Genomic DNA, 18,919 nt, shown 5'->3' with positions numbered 1-18,919 from the left:
TGTCTTTCTTATTAACTTTTTATTAAGTAAAGCCCAACTGTGTACTGGGCCCCAGGTACCCCTCACCCAGACTGGCTACCTTGTATCATTTATTCCCCTCCCCCACAAGCTTATTTGAAGCAAATTCTAAAGATCATAATATATTTCATATGTAAGCATTGCTTTTTATGGAATCTCTTCTGCTTTAAGCTCTTAAATATTCAAAATAATTTGAGCTTTGATAACAGTGGGTTAACATTGACATGCTGATACATTTGTGAGGTTGAGTCATGCATTTTTATTGGTTTTGGCTATTTCAGGACTCACAGGAATCAGTGTTTAAAGACAAGAGTGTGAAGGTGGATCTCAATGGCCTTTATGACCCCTGCTTTCTCCTTCATCTCTTCAGTGAACTGACCAGGCCAGGTAAATGCCCCTCCCTCATGGATGCCTGGCTGCTGTGTGGGCTCCTGGGGTCAAATGACAATGTCGATCGTTGCCATAATTCCAGGTTTAAGGTCTGAATCTTGAGATCTTGACCGTTCTTTCATGGTCTTCGTTGTCTTCTCACCTTTTCATTCCAGTGATTTTCAGCAAAGTCACTGTTATAGTCATCTTTTCATTGCTGTGACCAAAAGACCTGACAATAATAACTAAAAAGAGGACTATCTTTTTGGCTCACAATTTCAGAGGTCCATGGTTAGCCAACTCCATAGTTCTGGAGAAGAGCATCATGTTGGGACGGCATGGTGGAGGAAATCAGCTCAGGACATGGAAACCAGGAAGCAGAGAGAGAGCTCTGCTCATCAGGAGCAAAATATAAACCCAAAGGCACACCCGCCAGTGACCTGCTTCCTCTAGCCATACTCTACCTGCCTACAGTTACCCAGTTACTGCCTAGTTCATGTATATTGGTGGATCGGTCCACTGATTACTTTATAAGTTTCATAATCTAATCATTTCACCTGATAATGATGCTCTTACACATTCATTTTGGGGGGACACTTGATGTTTAAACCGTAACAGTTACAATTCTCACGTTTTGAATATAGAGTGGTCTTTAGAAAAATATATTTATCTTTAAAACCAAGAGTGTCTCTCTTCTTCCTTAATGTTTTCCTAATTCCTAATGATGAGCATTTTCTGAACTTTTACTAGATAGTGGTCAAATGCCAACAGAAACTAGAGTTTTTATGCTTGAGTTAGAGTCTGCTGAGGTTGACTTGGTTTTGGCTTAAGTGTATTTTGAGAGTTGCATTTTATGCCTAGAAGCCTGAGGCAGACAGTCTTTATGGATAAATGGGTGGTGGAGTGAAAATATGTATGTATATAATAGTCCCCCTTACTGGGGAGGTATCTTCCAAGACCCCCAGTGAATGCCTGAAACCACAGATAGTTGCAAACCCTATATATTCTGTTATTTCTAATGCATACAGAAAGTTTGTGATAAATCACTTGCAGTAAGCAGTCCACAATAGCTTACCATAGATTTTAGCAACCTCAGCATAGAATTTGTTTTCTTGCCTTAAGTTAAAAACTGCCACTTTGTGGCCTCTGACATGTCTGAATTGCCAACATCACTTCTCTTGCTCTTTGGGATCATTATTAAGTAAAATAAAGGTTACTTGAACGCAAGCACTATGACACAATGACAGTCTTGATAATAGAAATGATTACTAAGTGACCTGCAGGAGGCAGGGATGATTCACATTCTGGGCCTGACATGCGTATAATTTTATCATGCTGCTGATAGCAGCCTGCAATTTAAGACTTGTGAATTGCTTATTTCTGGAACTTTCCATTTAGTACTTATAGACAGTGGTTGACCACAGATAACTGAAAAACTGTGAACACCTTGAGAATGCTGAACACCTATTAGCAAAGATGAGTTGAGCTTCCCAAGTTTAAAAACACCAAGTGTTTCTCTTTGAAATGTGCACCCATTTATTTTGTCCATTTTGTAATGAGATTGTGTGTTGGTTGAGTTTTGAGGTTTCTTTATGTATTTTTGATGTAGTGTTAGTCCACAGAAGGACATGTGTCAGCTTATCTCTTCATCCTTGAAACAAGGTCTTTGATAGAGCAGAAGTTTTCTCTAAATTAGATAGATTTATTCTTTTTAAGTCCAGGGTCTATTTGAGGCATGAAGTTGAGGTCCAGGTTGGTTCGTTTGTCGCTGATGTCCAATTGTTCAGCCCCCATATGTTGAAAATGTCTCCTTTTCCCATTTCCTGCTGGGCTGCAGTGGGAGCCCCTCTGCCCACGAGGCCTCCTGGGAACTGTCCTGAGAGGCCGGGGAGAGGTGGCTATTATTAACACCAGGTAAGGGCCTTGTCAAAGCTGGCAGTGGGGGCGGGGGGTCCTTGCTCTCCACTGGGCTTCCTGTGACACCCCAGTAGGGATGCAAGGGCTTCTTGGATGCTGTCTCAGGAGGGAAATTGGGGCCCCTCCTCATAGCCTAACAGGGCTGAAGTCCAGGCACCCCACTCTGAGTTTGCTCGTGTGGTTCAGAACACAGTGAGGTGTCTGACTGCAAGTCAGGTCCTGTGTTGTCTGCCCCTTTCTAGTCTTGGCTCCAGAGAGGAGGCTTTTGTGGTCAGTGCCTGTTGGCACTTCTGGTTGCTGCTTTTTCAGTTCATCCCTCAGATGTAGGAGGCGGAACAACATTCCAGGGACCCTCAGCACCTGGGAGGTATGGGGGTGCCTTGGAGGCCTGCTGGTATGTCGAGGGCTTCCTTGAAGGGGGCCTCATAGCTGTATACATTGGGTGGACTAGGGAGACCACGCCCCACTGTCTGTCGTACTTTCCCCTTTTTTAAACTTGAAAGTTTTCTTTTTATACACAAAAGCTCCTACCTGTGGACAGTTGTGCTAAACCTCTACCATTGCCCTTTGTAACCCTTTTAAAGGGATCAAAGGAGGCTGGCTTTTCATTGAGATTCCCCATTAGTGGCTCTTTGTGGCTGGCACTAGCTCCCCTTGAAGAGCACAGTCCTGTTCCTGAAGCTGGATTTTATTTGCAAGCGAACAGGGTATTTTGTACAAATGTCAGAAAGGGTGATAGCAGATGGGTGTCCTCATCGCCCGGGTAGCCACTGGCAGCAGGCTCACAGAGGCAGATCCGCTGTCTCTGTGCCTTGATGGTGCCATCCAGGTCTGTTCTTCATCACACAAGGAAGTAAATTTTCCACAGTGTAAAAATATGAGTTTGCTGGCCATTGTAACTGGAGAAAATTAGAACAAATCATTTGGTCTCTTCCCCTGCTTCACAATAGAACTCTTAGGAGAATATTTAATTCTTAGGAAAATATTTAACAGTAAAATCAGTTGGGTATTTTTCCCTAAGTCTTTAATACTTACTCCCTTTTTACGTGGTAAGGGTCAGATCCTGGGAGCCTGGGAGATGTACCAGTCACCCATCTCCTTACCTTTAAGTCTCCCGATACAGACTATTTTAAATCTTACTGGTATAATATAGTTCTTAAAAAACTGCAAAGCACATTAGTCCTCATCCTGAAAAGTATTTTCAGTAACTCAAAATACTGGTGGTATTAAAATTCACATTGAAGTAGAACATTTCAAAAACCATAGAGGTGGAAAAGGAAATGTATACAACGAAAACCAAAATACCCTTCAAAGGTAGGTTTATTAGGTGTTGCGCTGGGCTTCATGTCCTCAGCAAAAAATGGATGCCTGGTGACTTAAACAGATTTCATTGGCTGCTAATAAAAACAAACCACCCCAACAACAAGACAGCTCATTGGGAGAGGAAAGTTCCAGCACTAAAATCAGTTAAACTGTGACACACAGTTGTTTTGGTGAAGCCACCAGCCAAATCAAGAAATAAAGCCTAGGGCTGGGGTTGTGGCTCAGTGGTAGAGCGCTTATCTAGGCATTGGGTTTGATCTCAGTACCACATAAAAATAAATAAATTAAAGTACTATGTCCATCTACAACTAAAAAAAAAAAATTAAAAAAAAGACATAAAGCATAGTGGGTAGCTCCTCAAGCCCCTTCTTGCCCATATTTGGACTTTACATAAATGGCATCATTCATGGTACATTCTCTGGTGCCAGGCTTCCTTTATCCCCCATCACATCCATGAGAATCACCAAGCTGTATGAAGAAGGCCCCCACAGTGTGTTTGTACTTCCCACCTGGCCCAGGGATTGCTGAGCTTCTTGTAGGCCCAACTTGGGTATATGGTGAGTCTTCATGTGTCCTGTCAGTCAGAGAGAAACCACAGCTCACAGCTCCATTTTCAACCCTTTGCTGCAAATGGGAACCTATGTTCTTAACCTTAAGCCCTTGACCAAGAAATGGAGCCAATCAAGGCTGTTGGTAATGGCAGTGACAAACACTTTCTCCACGGCTAAGTCTGGTTCTCAACGGAAGAGATCTGAAATCTTTAGCTCATAGTTCACAAAGCAGCCAGCACAGGAAGGTCACTTGTTCTAAGCCTTGTCACCAGATGACCAATACTGAGTCCTACCCCACAGTGCACGTGGTGGGGAGTCCTGTAAGAAGAGGCTTAAGGGAGACTTCCGGATTTAATCCTGGATAATCATTCCAATTAAGCCATTCGCTGAAGGTCTGTTGGTCCCAAGGCCAAATTGCTATTCATGAAGTTCTTCAAACAGGGTGACATTTATAACTGTTTTTAAATAGCCTATTATATTTTCAGCATCCCAAGGGCAACCCTTTTCCATAAGTGTTACAAAGCAAAGCTTCCATAAAGTAGCAGAGATGATTATAAAATATGAAATTGATTTTTCCTTATGAACATGTGGAAAATTCATTTGTCTCAGAATGTCAGCAATTACTAAAAATATCCCAGCCAGCTGAGTACCAGCTCATTTTAGTGAATGTAACATTAAATGTTTAGACTTCTTTTCCAAATATATTCTGTGTATAGTATTTGTTATGAGGTATGTAGGTATCTCTCAAATACAACTCTTCTTTTCCAAAACAATTTAAATCTAATTTGGTGCTTTTAAAGCTTTTGGGCTTTCCTTCCCCATCAAAAGTAATCAGTTGTGAGAAATTAAGAAATTGAATCCATCAGCCATTGGAACCCACAAGTCATATGATTCTTCCTTTTCCATTCTTTCAGTTTCTATCTGTGTCTTGATGTTAAAAGTGGGCTTTGGTAGGCAATCTGCACTGGAATTCTGCTTCTTTCCTGATCTGTCCATCTCTGCCTTTTAATTGGAATATATTCACCAGTTATATTTAATGAGATTATGATCTGACTCTGTTTTATCTTCTTTGTTGATTTTTAGCGCGTGTGTGTGTGTGTGTGTAGGTAGTGGTTGTTTTAGGATTCATATTACACATCTTTAATTTATTGCCATTTACCTGCCGTGGAGATGATTCCACTTTTGGACATGGTGTGAGATGAGATCCTTATAATGGTATGAACCCATTATTCCCTTTTGGCTTTTGTGCTATTCTTACCACACACTGTATTTCAATATCTATAAACCTCACAATAGATTACTATTTTTGCCTCATTATTTTTTGAAGAGATTTACTTGTTTGTATTCACCACATGGCCATCAGTTCTTTTATTAGTGCATATTAATTATACAGAATAATGGGTTTCATTGTGGCATATTCATACATGCGTAGACATACTTCAGTCACTTTCCTGCCCTCCCTCCTCCCCCTGCTCCTTCCTCTTCTCTAATAGTCTCCCTTCCTGTAGGTGCCAATTTTACCATTTTTTTGTTCTCTGTAGTCCTTGATGTAGATCCACATTTCTATTTGATATAATTCTACTTCTGTCTGAAATACTTCAGTTAAGAATTCTTGTAGTTCAAGTCTGCTAGTGATCAAGTCTTTTAGCTTTTTTATATCTGAAAAAAAAAAACTTTTGAAAGATTTTCAAAGGGAATAGAATTCTAGTTTAATAGGCTTTTTTTTTGTGTGCAGTACTTGAAAGATGTTGTTCCACTGATTTCTGGGTCACACAGTGTTGCTAACAATAATCATCTCCCATTTTTCTTCCCTTTTTTCTGTGTGTTGTGTATCTGCTTTTAAGATCTTTTTTCATTACTTGTCTCAAGCAATTTGATTAAGATGTGCTTGGATAGGATTTTTTTTTTGTTTGTTTCTTGTGCTTGGGGTTCCTTGAGCCTCTTGGCCCTATGTGGGTATAGGTCTTGTCAAATATGGAAGTTTGGGCTTCTTAGATTGCCCCACAGCTCAGGGGTGTTCTCTTCATCATGGTTTTTAAAATGCTGTTCTGTCTGTGATTTAGTTTGGATAGTTCTATTATTACTGTCTTCTGAGTCACAAGCCTTTTTATTTTCCATAGTATCTAATTTGGTGGACCATTCAGTACATTTTTATCTCAAACATTATAGTTTACATCCTTAGAAACATGGTTTGTGTTTTTATATCTTATATTTAACGTGCTCCATCTGCCCTCTAATAGTCTCCCTATTTTTTAAAAATGTTATTAATGGTGTATCTTCTATTGGTAGTATATTACAAGATTACCAGCTTAGAGCAGTCATTTCATTTGGCTTGCATTTATTTCCTAACTAGGTTACTGGTTACTCACTCTAAAGAACATCATAACATCTTTATGGATAATTATTATGGCTAGGTTAATTTTATGTATGTGTTTGTGGCACTGGGGTTTGAACCCAGGGTCTCAAGTATGCTAGGCAAGTGCTATATCCCTGAGCTACATCCCCAGACCTTTTATTTTATTTTATTTTATTTCATTTTATCTTGAGACAGGTTCTTGCTAAGTTGCTCAGGCTGGTCTGGAACTTGTAATTCTCCTGCCTTAGCCTCCCAAGTTGCTGGGATTGTAGGCATGCATCACTGCACCCAGCTCAGATAAATCATTTTTTAACAAAGTGACCTATCTCTATTCCAAGTCCTTCTTGACAGAATTTGTTTTGTAAAAAGGCCTGGGTTCTTATTAAAGTATTCTGAACATTGTGGTAAGGTCCTCTACATATCTGATCCACTTTGAGTCTTGTCCTCGTCTAGAGCAGTAGGAGCATCTCCAGGCCTCACAGATACCAGCCAGAAGGCTCTTCTGGCTATAGCTGTTACTCAAGTATGGTGAACCAGTCTTCTGAGAGATTTTTTTAGTTTGTTTGAAGAATGAATAAGGGTTGCAGAGTGAATCTAGCTTAATCCTTTGTAAAACTGATGGGCCAGGTCCAACTGGCTTATATTGGCTACATTTCCCAGCTTTCCTTCCCTTCTGTATTTTCCTAGGTGGTGCTTGCAGTTAGTAACACCATGGCTGTGGGCTGAACAGGCAGACATGGGGAGCTGGCTGCAGATCCCCAGTCAAGGCCCTGGCTCTTGGCTGAGCACTTAGCCCTGGGTCTCAGCATTCCTCTGTTCCTTTCCGTCTCATGGGATGTTCATGGGAGAAAGTGAAATAACCCCAGTGAGGATTTGCAGGCTCTTAGAAACTGAAGACATGGCAGTTATTGCCACAAAAAGGAAAATATTTTTTATCCAACTCTGCAGCTGTTAGAGAGCCAGAGAAAGACTTGCTTGCTTACATTCAGCACATGTAGCTGAGATTGGTAAGACGCAGAAAAGAATAAGAATCATCCTGTTGTATGTTTAGTGTAGTATTTTGTTTTCCTGTAGAATTTGTGGTGGACTGTCGAAAATTTTTGGATTCAAATGCTCTGGGCCTAACTGTGGCAGCCCTCAGTAGCTATGACCCCCAGATGCGAGCTGCAGCTTATTCCGTCCTGGCGGCCTACTACTCACACCTGGAGGGTGCTCGGTTCCGGGAGCAGTCCCAGGTGAGTAGGAAATGGGGACAAGCCTATGGGAGGAGGATGGGCCTGGCAGATGTCAGAGAACTAGCTGGCTGTCTGCTGGGTCTGGTAGGAGTATTTACTGGAACAGGTATGTTGCTGGGAGATCTGCTGAGGAACTAGTCTTTTGCCTCTAGGAGGTGATGCAGGAAGCTGCCTTTGAGCCTCATCTCCTGGGGAGTAAGAGCAAGGTTTGCCCTTACAATAGCTCTTCCTGTGGGTAGACAGAAGCTTGGTTTCTGCTCAGCATTTCTTTGGTCTGAACTCAGTGATGAAGATTTCTTTTTTTTTTTTTTTTTTTTTTTTTTTTTTTTTTTTTTTTTTTTTTTTGGTATACATTTTTTTTTTATTGGTTGTTCACAACATTACAAAGCTCTTGACATATCATATTTCATACATTAGATTGAAGTGGGTTATGAACCCCCAATTTTACCCCAAATGCAGATTGCAGAATCACGTCGGTTACACATCCACAATTTTACATAATGCCCTATTAGTAATTGTTGTATTCTGCTACCAGTGATGAAGATTTCTGACCCTCAAAAATCTGTGCCCTGTGCTGGGAGAGGACCAAGAGCAGATTGGCCTCTCGGGATACAGTGCCTGGCCTTATCTCTGCCATTGGGCATGGGCTTGCCTCCTGAAAGAAGGTGAAAAGCAAAACACGTCCCTAAAATGGTAGCAAGCTGGTGTCCTGTGCTGTGAGCTGCATCCTTTGTGTCCCTGGGGTGGGAGGAGCAGGCATGCCTGCACAGTGGTGGTTCAGCTACAGAGTCACAGTTCTGAAAGTGCTCCCCCCACTCCACCCCACTCTACCCTATCTTTCAGCTGCTTTACCTGTTGGATGTGGTCCGGAATGGTATTCGAACCCCGAACATGAGACTCACTTTTACCTTGGCTCTCTTCATTGCCAAGGCAGCCCTGCAGATTTTGAAACCAGGTACCCCTGATATAATCTGGTTGGAGAGAAACTGAAAATTGAAGATTGAGCAAGTTCGCATCTGGGATTTATCCCACGGGTGTAATCAGTCACATATCTATGAGAAATGACATGTTCAAGGTCATTTCAGAGCCTGTAATAGTGAAGAACTGTAATAGTGAAGAACTGGGAGCCATCGTAACACCCATCAGTAGTAGACAGAAAATAAGTGTTGAAACTCTGTAGGACTAGATCCAGAAAAAACTAAATGGAAAAAAAAAAAAAATGCAGAACAGTGTGTATGATGGGGGCAAGGAGTATGGACTCATATTTGCATGTTATATAAAACTGGTAAAAGCAAATAAAACCCAGGAAATCACAGCATTCCTGAATGTGACCATATTAGGGACTAAGCTGGGGCTGAGAGCTTGGACTTGAGCTAGGATGCCTTGGGCCCCTTCCTGCCTCGGTGTCTTCACTCTGAAGCAGGGTGATAGTAGCACCACTGCCATACCTCTAGGATCACTGTGCAGGTGACACCCCAGAGCCTTCACAGGCTGCCTGGCACAGTGCCTCCCATCAGGTTGGCTGCTGCTCGTGGTCCTCACTGGTCCCTGCTTAGGAGAACACAGAGTGGCTTAGGGGTCCCTAGCTGGAAAGCATGGAGTCCCTGTGCACGTGTCACTGGGTTTTTAGAACACAGCTCCAGTGTTACCCACAGGGAAGCGGGGCTCCTCCACTGAGGTGGTGTGAGCAAGAAACCTTAATTCATCACATGTCTTTGTTTTGCCATTATTGAGAAAAAATGGTGGAATGCTGGTACGATTGAGGACTGCAGGGTTCTTTTAGCATAGATGGTTGTATCTCAGATGAGAAAACAGCACCCCAGCTGATGCCACCACCCTCACACCAGCTGAGGCCCCCAAGGTTGAGTAGTGTGTCCAAGACCACAGTTAGCTTGTAGTCAGGCTGCTCTTAGAATTCAGATCTGATTTTCATTTCCTCCTAAGTAATTTTTAAAAATATTTTTTAGTTGCGGATGGACTTTTATTTTATTTGCATGTGGTACTGAGAATTGAACCCAGTACCTCACACAGGCTAGGCAAGCACTTTTCTACTGGGCTATGACCCCAGCCCTCAATCCTATGTAATTTTTATGACATGGTTTTTCCCTGCCTTACAAATTTGAGGAAGAAGAAATATAATTAAAAATAATTTGTAGATTTTAAAGGTCCTATTATGAGAAAATACAGCAGAGACCATGATGTTTGTAGTCCCCACCTCCCATCCAGTGTGTGGCACCCGGGTGTAGCTGTCCCACATCAGCACTCAGGTTGATGGGTGTGATATCAGTCCTGTGCTGCTGTCTGTGTGGCCAGGTTCAGCAGTGGTTCTGAACCACAAGGGAAAGCCCATGTGCGGTTGCAACATCAGGTGTCCAGCTGTATTCTAATTCTCAAGAACCAGTATTCTGGGCAAGGGTAGAAAAGCTCCCTGGGGACAGGGCCTCATGGCTGATACCCAGAGCACCTGCCTCCCGTACTCTGCCAGCCTCAAGGTGTCCTATTGACACCTGCAGTCAGTGACTATCTTGCCTGTTTTCAGAGGAACACATGTACTGGAAGATCAGCAAGTTCCTGCTGTCACATGAGTACTTGAACATGGACAAAGTGCCGGGCTTCTACCAGTTCTTCTACAGCTCTGACTTTGAGGTAATGCTTTCAAAGCTCCCAGAGACTCCTTAACTGTATCACTCAGTCACTGTTATTTTTCTGGTGTTTTCCTCATTAATACCATTTCCCACACAGCTGAGATGATTGCACAAACAAGGTCACAAAAAGGAGCCGTTCACATGGGCTTCTGCGTAGATGGGGCTCCTGTCCCACGCACTGATCATGCTTCTTGAACCCTTAACACTCTCTGTCAGTCCTGGCTCTTCCCACATTCTCCTGGGATTTCCTTGGTGAATGCCTGGGTTAAATAAAAGTGTCTTTATGTGGAGCCCCCTGCCTGACCAAAAACAGCTTGGTGTTTGAACTGACCTGGTCCTTTATTCCTGACCTGAAGCAGTGGAATCAGGGACGAGACTAAGGGTTTTAATATATAATCAGAAACAGAGGCCAGGGCTTCTATGGCAGTCTTCGCCACCACTTGAAAACAGTGGTGTTTGAAGGGTTGTCAGACAAAAGGACTTTAATTTAGTTAATGATGCTTTCTCATTTGCCTGGGTTATAGCAAAAAACCGAACAGGAATGGGTGTTTGGGATTCTGCGGCAGGGGATTCGCGACAAAAACTGCTATGAGCTTTGTGCCCGGCGAGGGGTCTTCCACATTATCCTGACCTTCTTCAGCAGCCCGCTGTGTGACGAAGTGGCACAGGTGAGCTAATTCTGTAGGATTATTTGAGACAGAAAGGTCTGCTCTGTTTTGTGGTTTTATTTGGAAGCCAAGTCCTTGTGAATTCTAACCCAAGTGTGGATGTGACCGCCCTGAGCCTGGCTTTGAAGTGAGGAAAATGAGGTTCCATTGACGCCCGTCCTGCTGCCTGCATGTAGTGTAGGCTAATTCACTCATGCGCAGGGTGGGATGCCCAGTATCATTTCTCCCCTGATGAAATGCTTTTCATTGCCTCCCTCTCACTGTGCTCTTGACTGATAGGGATGCCTTTTATTTTGCTTTCATAAGAAAGGGACCAATCAGTAATCATGAGCCTGTGGAGCTGGCCAAGAGCTTAGGAACAAATTACCCCACATAAGTGACAGAGGTGCCCTCAAGCCACCAGGATTTCACTTAGTGCTCAGAAGCATCAAAACTTGTAAGGAAAGGAGAATTGGGAGTCTTAACTGCCTGCCTCCCCTAGCTAATTTGGAATCTGACCTTAGACTTCATTTCCTGGAACCAAGAGCTGACATACGTGTTTTTTAGGAAATAGGTAGAAAAAGGCTTTGGCATTTCCATTAATTCCTAGCAAGTTGGCTTTTGTTTCTGGTATTTTGTGAAATGTAGATGAATAGGAGTAAGTCAGGATTAAGAAGCATGTTGGAATAAGCAGAATTTGAATACAGTGGCTTTTTACTTTTTTTTGGCATATGAGAATTCTGAGGCACTATTGAGTATTTCAGGGGCAGTCCCATCTTAATGGCCCCCTTTCCAGGTAATGAAACAGAAGGGCAGAGTAGGCTCCAGTGGCTCAGAGCTGGGCTAGAGATGGGCCCACTTTCCTTCCCCCACTGGGCTGCTGCATATCTGGGCTGTGTGGTTTCTTGGCTCCATCTTTGCTTGTGGTTGGTTCCTTATGATGGGTTTGTTGAAGTGGGGCTCTTCCCAGCCTACCAGTTGCTGGAAGCCTTTCCTCTGGCTGTCACTGGTGGGGAAGGATACTTTCCTTCACAGCCATACTATGACAGATTTAGCAAAGCAGCCTTCATTTGGAGCATGCCTTTGATAAGTAAGTTTGGTTCTTCCACCATGAGTATCATTTTGTTTTGGATTTTCAGAATTGGATCCTGGAAATTCTACAGAATGCTGCCCAAGTTGCCAGATCTGCCTATGAAATCATACGGGACTATAGCCTTTTAACGTGGATTTTACACATCCTTGAGAACAAGTAAGTGCTTTTTGCATGAGAGGTATATCAGGTTAGAGGAAGGTGGAATGGAGACATGATATCTACTACCAGTTGGAGTGTCTAGTAGACACCATGCTCTCTAAAACAGTGTCCTCTGATGCCCAGCGTGCCTGACAGTCCCCTGGTAATACCCAGGTGACTTTCCCTCCCCTTCCCTGAAGCTCTTCCTTTCGGAGTAGATTATTGGAAGTTGCTGGGTGATAGTGGCTCAGTTCAGTACTCCCATTGCCATTGCGGGTCCAGGGGGCTCAGTGATGAGCCTGCACTGCTGTGGTGCAGGGGGCTGGAGTTGGAGATTCACCGTGATACCTGACGACCTTCAGTCCCTGAGGCCATCGAGAGAGCCGAAGACTGTTACAGAGTGCTTGTGACTGGAAGACTTTGTCTCTCAAAGAACTAAACACTGGCAGAGAAGCCCAGAGGTCTCTAGGCTCTTCATGCATTTTTTTTTAAGTATCTTCTAAAATTCCATAGAAGAAAACAATATTCTAAATATTATGTCTTTGAACATCGACTTTAAGATAGTTTCAGATTTATAAAAGGCATAATTAGCTGGACAGTGGCGTAGGCCTACAATTCCAGCTACTTGGGAGGCCGAGGTTGGAGGATTGAGTTCAAAGCCAGCCTTAGCAATGGTAAGGCACTAAGCAACTCAGTTTGACCCTGTCTCTAAATAAAGTACAAAATTGGGCTGGGGATGTGTCTCAGTGGTCGAGCACCCCTAGTTCAATCCCCCACCCCTCCCCCCAAAAAAACTACACAAATAATAAAAGGCATAATTAGCCAATTATTCCTGGTTCCTGGCTAGTACCTTGAAGTTTTAGAAGGTTGCTATCATAAATGGGACAGTGTAGTGCAGCTCTCCGGAACTTCTGGAGGGACTTAGGGCAGTCCTCTGGTTAGAAAGGAGTGTGGGGCCCTGGCTTGTGTTGGAGCTGAATTGGCATCTGGGCCACCCTGTTTTTATTTAGAGGATGTGCTTTTTGAGAAGGTGAGCAGATAGGACCATATCCTCTTCTGCAATCCTGCCCTCCCACCTCCACAGACTGACAGGAGAGGATGTGGCAGGGCTGGACCACTGCTGTGTTTGTTTCAGATTTCTGGAGACTCAGCTGCTCTCTAATGTGATCTCCTTGCTGCATACACTGTGGGTGACCAACTTAGGAGACAAAAGAGTAGAGGGGAACAGCCAGCCACCCTGCCAGCCCGGCTCCCACGAGCCCCGCAAGCTGCTCGCCCTGCACCTGGTCAACGAGTTCCTTTATGTCCTTGTCGCACTTATGAAGCATCTGAGGTGAGCTGCCCCACCAGGTGACCCCTAACATGCCTATTTGAGGTTGCAGGGGCCAGTGCCACTTACTACTCTTTCCTGTTACTAAGGACACCAAGATGCCACAGGTGAGTTCTGGCCATGTCCTGGTTTGAATCAGGCCAGAATTCTGGTACCAAGTGTTGATGTTGTAAGGACATCTGTTGCAGGTCTTTTCTTCACTCTGCTAACAAACTAGAAGATGAGTAGCAAACAGATTATGCTCAGTATGAAGCATTGCTTGATAAGGAGCAGGACATTCTGTTTCATGTTCCAAATTCAGTGAAGTCTCTGGTAGACAGCCATGCTTCTCATTTTGGGATCATCAGGAGTTGTTGCTGAGGACAAATTGCTCTTTAAAATAATGGTTTTACTTTTAATGTTGTGGGGGATACATGTTACCTAGTTTTAAATTTCTTAGAGTTTAGAGAGAGGTGTCTCCTCCCAGTGCCTATCAGTCAGGCATCAGCCATGGGAGTGATGCTGTCCTGGAGCCTTCCTGGGCCTTCTTCACTTGAGTCTGATAGTCCTGAGATGGAGAGGAATTGCCACAGCCCTGGTCCACACCTGGTCCACTCGTGTACATCTCCTAGCCCCTGACTCCTCAGCTTTCTGCCAGCTACTCATTTAGCTAAGGTTTCCAAACAGACCTTTCTTCCTCTGGGGTCGGGGTTAGACTCTGGGTCTTCTTTTTCCCCTTCTCTGGAGCAGCTCACATTTTCCTCTTCTGTGTACTGGGGGCTGTGCTAGGTATCTGATGTAAAAGGAAACCTGGTTCCTGAGTGAACCGACATTGATGGGCCACTCCAGCCCTGTGCTGTCCTTCCGGGAGAGGGAGGCAGCTTTTGCTCAGTCTATAATGTCGGCTCCCCATCAGGCCTACCTTGGCTTCCACCCAGCTCATCAGCTTCTTTAAGACACTCGACTCCGTGCTGAAATACCGGGCCACCGTTCTGCAGACCTTTAAGGACATGGGCCGATTCACTGTGAATGAGATGGTACTTTCCACCCAAGATGTCCTGGTCCTCTTGCATAAGTGGAGCATCATCGAAAGAAACACTAAGCTGCAAGAAGACCTGAGAGCAGCTATTGAGAAATGCCAACTCAGGGACCTAATGAGTAAGTGTCAGAACCCAAGACAGCTCTCAAGCTGCTTTGGGTCCACCCAGAGCAGCCAGAGTCCCTCCCTCTGTGAGCAGCATATCTAAAGCCTCAAGGCCTAGAGCGAGTGGGGAGACCTGGGTTTAAGTCCAGCCTTGCTGCTAAGTAGCTTTTGCCTTTGAGTAAGTCACTTAACCTCCCCAGGTATAAGGACGCTGACCTGTAGAGCAGGTAGGAGGCAGCTAAGAGCTACTTGCCCACCTTGCCCTGTGATGTGGGGTCGAGAGAACAAATTGGCCAGACCTCCTGGATCCAGGCTGTGACACTGCCATGTCCAGGTCTATGTTTCCTCCTGTGTATTTCTTTTTCTTTTTTGAGGTGAGGTGTCTCTGAGTTGCCCAGGCTGGCCTCAAACTCTAGTGTTCCTTTACCTTAGCCTTAGCCTCCAAGGAGCTAGGACTACAGGTGCACCACTGCACCTGGCTTTTCTCATCCACTAATGAAAATGTTGTCATTAACAGCAATGGCAGTGGATGTCATGTAGGAGAAGGCCTCTAGGAGCAGTGCCACGTGCCTGGGACCCTGAGCTGCCCCCTCCCTTCTCCTTAGAGGAGGATCTGTGTGGAGGGAGGTACCCAGCCTCACTGCCGTTTTTCTCCTTGATTAACAGAAGTGCTCAAGGATAAGAACAGGCCCATTGTGCCAGCCCGAGCCAAAGGCCCGCGGAGCCGAAAAAGGAGGCCTGGAGAGGCAGAGGCTATGGTCAACCCTGAACTGACGGCATCTAGTTTGGAGACATGCAAGGGTCTCCTGCGATCCATACTAACCTACTGGGGGCCTGTGGTCCCTGGATCTGAACCTGCTCAGGAGCCTGCAGACCAGACCACCCTGGAAAGTGAAGCACCAGGTCCTGGGTATGCCATTGCCTCCCTGGTGGTCAGCTGGGTGCTGCGGTCAGTAGGCGAGTGCCCACTCAGCAGGGCAGAAGCTATGGGACTCCTTGGCTGGCTCAAGAACCACATTTTGCCACATGCAGAGGTGGTAGCTGACCTTCTTGGGGACAGTGCTGTGAGGAGCAGCATGTTTAAGCTCTACAGCCGCCTCTGCAGTGCTGAGGAGCTGGTGGGTCCTGCACAGGATGTGGCCTACCTGTTCACCACGGTCATGCTACAGTTGGTGGCAGCTCAGGGCCAGGTACAGAGCCCCTTCCACCAAGCAGTGGAAGCTCTGTGGACATCTTCTCTGGATGAGAAAGACAAAGCCCCACAAGGTAATACTGGCTCTTTGGTTGGAAGCTGAAGGAATGTGTGAGTGGGCTGGGCAGAAGCTTGTGTCCCTTAGAGTCAGTTAGGCCCTGCCAGAAACTTCCCAGTTTGGTGCTTTGACAAAGTATTTTGAGTGGCCCCTCCCACAATTCTGGGGATTGCCAGTAGTTTGCCATTTGGCCCTAGTGTAAATTGAGAGGAAGCCTTTGCCTTGGCTCCCAGGTGAGACACCAGTGATAGGTTTGTGGTAGAGAAAGGAGCAACCTCAGACTCTCCCACGCTGCATAGCACAGCATGTGTGACCACCACCCAAATGGGGGATTGCATTGCATGTCACAGCAAAGCTTGTACGTGTGCATGCACGCATGTGTGGACATCTGCAGAAGTGCACAAATGCATGCACGTGGTTTGTGCTTGCACTTAGCAGATGCCCACAATTTGGGACACAGGAGTGAGTGAAGAAGGAATTTCGCAGCTTTAATGGTTGTGAGAAGACTTGGGAGGCAGGTGTGGCCTCCTCCATCTGGGAGGGTGCTCCCTTTCACTGAGGGATGTGGAGGGGAGCTGGGAGGGGAACAGCCAGCAGGCCACGCAAGCGAGTTGACCCAATAGTGTGATGACTCTCTTCCTCTCGCCTGGCTGCAGCCAGAAAAGTAAGTCTTTCTGCCCATTAGACCATCTCTCCCCGCTCAGGCAGTTGAGGATATGATGTGAGATGATTCTGGGAAGTGCTTCTCAGAATCCAATGCTGGCTCCAGGTGTGGGTGCTCAAAAGCAGAAGAAACCTATGTTGTAGCAACTTCTTTTTTATATTATTTATATTTATAAAATATTCTCATGGGCTGGGATTGTGGCTCAGAGGTAGAGCGCTCGCCTACCATGTGTGAAACACTGGTTCGATCCTCAGCACCACATAAAAATAAAGATATGTGTCTACTTATAACTGAAAATAAATATTTAAAAAAATTTCATATTCATCAGAAGGTTTAAAATAAAAATGATTAACACAAAAATTAAGCCATCACAAAAGCAATTTTTCGTATAGGTGCTCACCCGGCGTTGCTGCCCTGTGGCGGGAGGCTGGCTTTCCCTCCCAGTGGGCATGTGTCCTCACAGCCTTGTCTGACTCTTCTCTGCCTCCACAGCATTCCTCGTGTCCCTGTATATTAAGGATGTCTGGCTGGGCACCCGGCAGCCAGCCAACCTTCTGGCCCATGTTCGAATGGTCTGTGATGCTGCAAAGGACACGGCAGGTGGTGAAGAGGAGGCCATCATTGTGCTCTGCAAGGACACTGCTGCCTCTGTCTTAGAGGCATGAACACCAGCTTCTGAAGTTTGGCTGGGTCAAGTTTCAGGAAAGACATGAATAGGTTCAATACATTAACTCGGTTTTCTGAAAAATGTTGGAAGGACTTTACTTAACTGACCAATAAATAATAAGCTCAAGGGACCATGTGTACCAAATGGGCAGAGCCATGTGACTCAGGTGCATTAGGGCCACCAGGCTCATCAGGGCCAGGTGGGCAGGTCTTTCCCCGTCTCTGGGAGTGCCTCGTGGAGTGCCTTGTGTTTTGCTGGAAACTGCTCAAGTCAAGGGTGCTTGTGAGTGCAGAACAGATTTGTGGATATTGAATCAGCTAAGATGTTGAAAAGTCTGTCATATTTTTTGATGACTATGAAAATAGATATTTGAAGTTTTCTGCCTGTAAGAAGTCATGACAAAATTTTATATACTCTGAATGCATAAGTTCCGGCAGTGTTTTTGATTATTTTATTATTAAATCCCTCAAGAATGACAGAAATGACAGCCTATGTTTCTAAAGTTATATTTCAAAGAGATTTTTGAGTGTTATAATTTCTTGATATTAAATGTCTATTTTTGTAATGTTTTCGTGTTTTGCTTTGATTTTGATGATTTTATTCCAGAGACCTGCATTTTATAGGTCAGAATTTGATTTTGGAGGTTCACATGTTAGTGGGTATTGAAGATAACAAGAGTCAATGTGAAATCTCATTGATTTCACAGCCAAAATACTAGTCTGGTCCTTTCAGACTCTTCCACACATGCTGGGCCCCTGGGGGGCTGTTATGTTACTTGGGAAGCAGTTACCTAATTTGTCCGGTATAATATACATAGCGCTGAGAACGGCTTGGTTTTGCCTTAAACATTGACACTTACCGATATTCTTTTTGGAATGTTTTGTAAGTTTTAAATGGCTTAAGGTTTTTAACTGAAGTAAGAATAATGCCTACTATGTTTAGTCCCTTTACCACAAATAGAGTTCGTTGTCTACAAAGCAAGGGCCATTTATCTCTCCTGTTCACTCCCCCATCAAAAGAGGCCACAGCAGGATTCTTGGAGACCATTCTGAGGTTGAAATTCCACATTTGGATTCAGGTTGGCCTCTGCAAGCACTGTTCCAGCTAAGGCCCCATTTTCTGTGCCTTCTCTTCATGGTTCCCTCTGAACCTGTGTCTTACCCTTCTGTCACATGCTTACTGAGTTTTCTTCTGATTCATGAGGAGCAGGGTCTGGGGTGTGTCCCTGCAGCCCAGGCATCTAAGGGAGGTAAGGAGGGGCCACTCACAGAGTGGACTTCCTTGGCCCCAGCACAGGCCTCAGGCTGTCAGCTGTCTCCTAGGTTCTTAAGTTCCAACATGGGTGGGATTTGACTTCCCAGCTTTGCTGGGGCAGGCTCAGGCTCAGCTTACCTGGTGACCCCTGCCCACCTCTGACATGAGCCCTGGGAAGGTGGGGTTGCCAGGCAGCCCTGGGCTACTGAGCACACCTGTGCTTTCCCACACGCCCTCACCCTGTGGAACCAATTTCTAGTCACTAGGGTGGAGGAGAGTCTCACCTTGTGGAGAATAGATTATACAAGGTCTTCACCAAGACCTATAACTCAAAACACT

At 44.8% G+C, this 18,919-nt stretch overlaps 1 protein-coding gene across 2 annotated transcripts in view; it reads left to right on the top strand.

Annotated features, from left to right (window-relative positions):
• Positions 1-18,325, top strand: part of URB1 (URB1 ribosome biogenesis homolog) — a 70,912-nt gene extending 52,587 nt beyond the window's left edge. The window contains exons 30-39 of one of the 2 annotated variants that reach the window (XM_081300952.1): positions 300-405; positions 7,609-7,769; positions 8,613-8,724; positions 10,309-10,415; positions 10,939-11,082; positions 12,201-12,310; positions 13,428-13,625; positions 14,518-14,759; positions 15,412-16,011; positions 17,152-18,325. In XM_081300952.1, coding sequence (XP_081157078.1) covers positions 300-405; positions 7,609-7,769; positions 8,613-8,724; positions 10,309-10,415; positions 10,939-11,082; positions 12,201-12,310; positions 13,428-13,625; positions 14,518-14,759; positions 15,412-16,011; positions 17,152-17,324 — 1,953 coding nt within the window. In that variant the 3' untranslated portion in view covers positions 17,325-18,325. Of the gene's footprint in view, positions 1-299; positions 406-7,608; positions 7,770-8,612; positions 8,725-10,308; positions 10,416-10,938; positions 11,083-12,200; positions 12,311-13,427; positions 13,626-14,517; positions 14,760-15,411; positions 16,012-17,151 lie in introns of those variants that run through there. The other variant, XM_081300953.1, reaches the window with a different exon arrangement.
• The last annotated feature ends 594 nt before the right edge of the window (positions 18,326-18,919 follow it).

The sequence above is a fragment of the Spermophilus citellus genome (assembly GCF_964194105.1).
Source record: "Spermophilus citellus genome assembly, chromosome: 7".
NCBI classification, from domain to species: Eukaryota; Metazoa; Chordata; class Mammalia; order Rodentia; family Sciuridae; genus Spermophilus; species Spermophilus citellus.
Note: the sequence above shows the minus strand (reverse complement) of the source record. Positions and strands in the feature narration are given on the sequence as shown.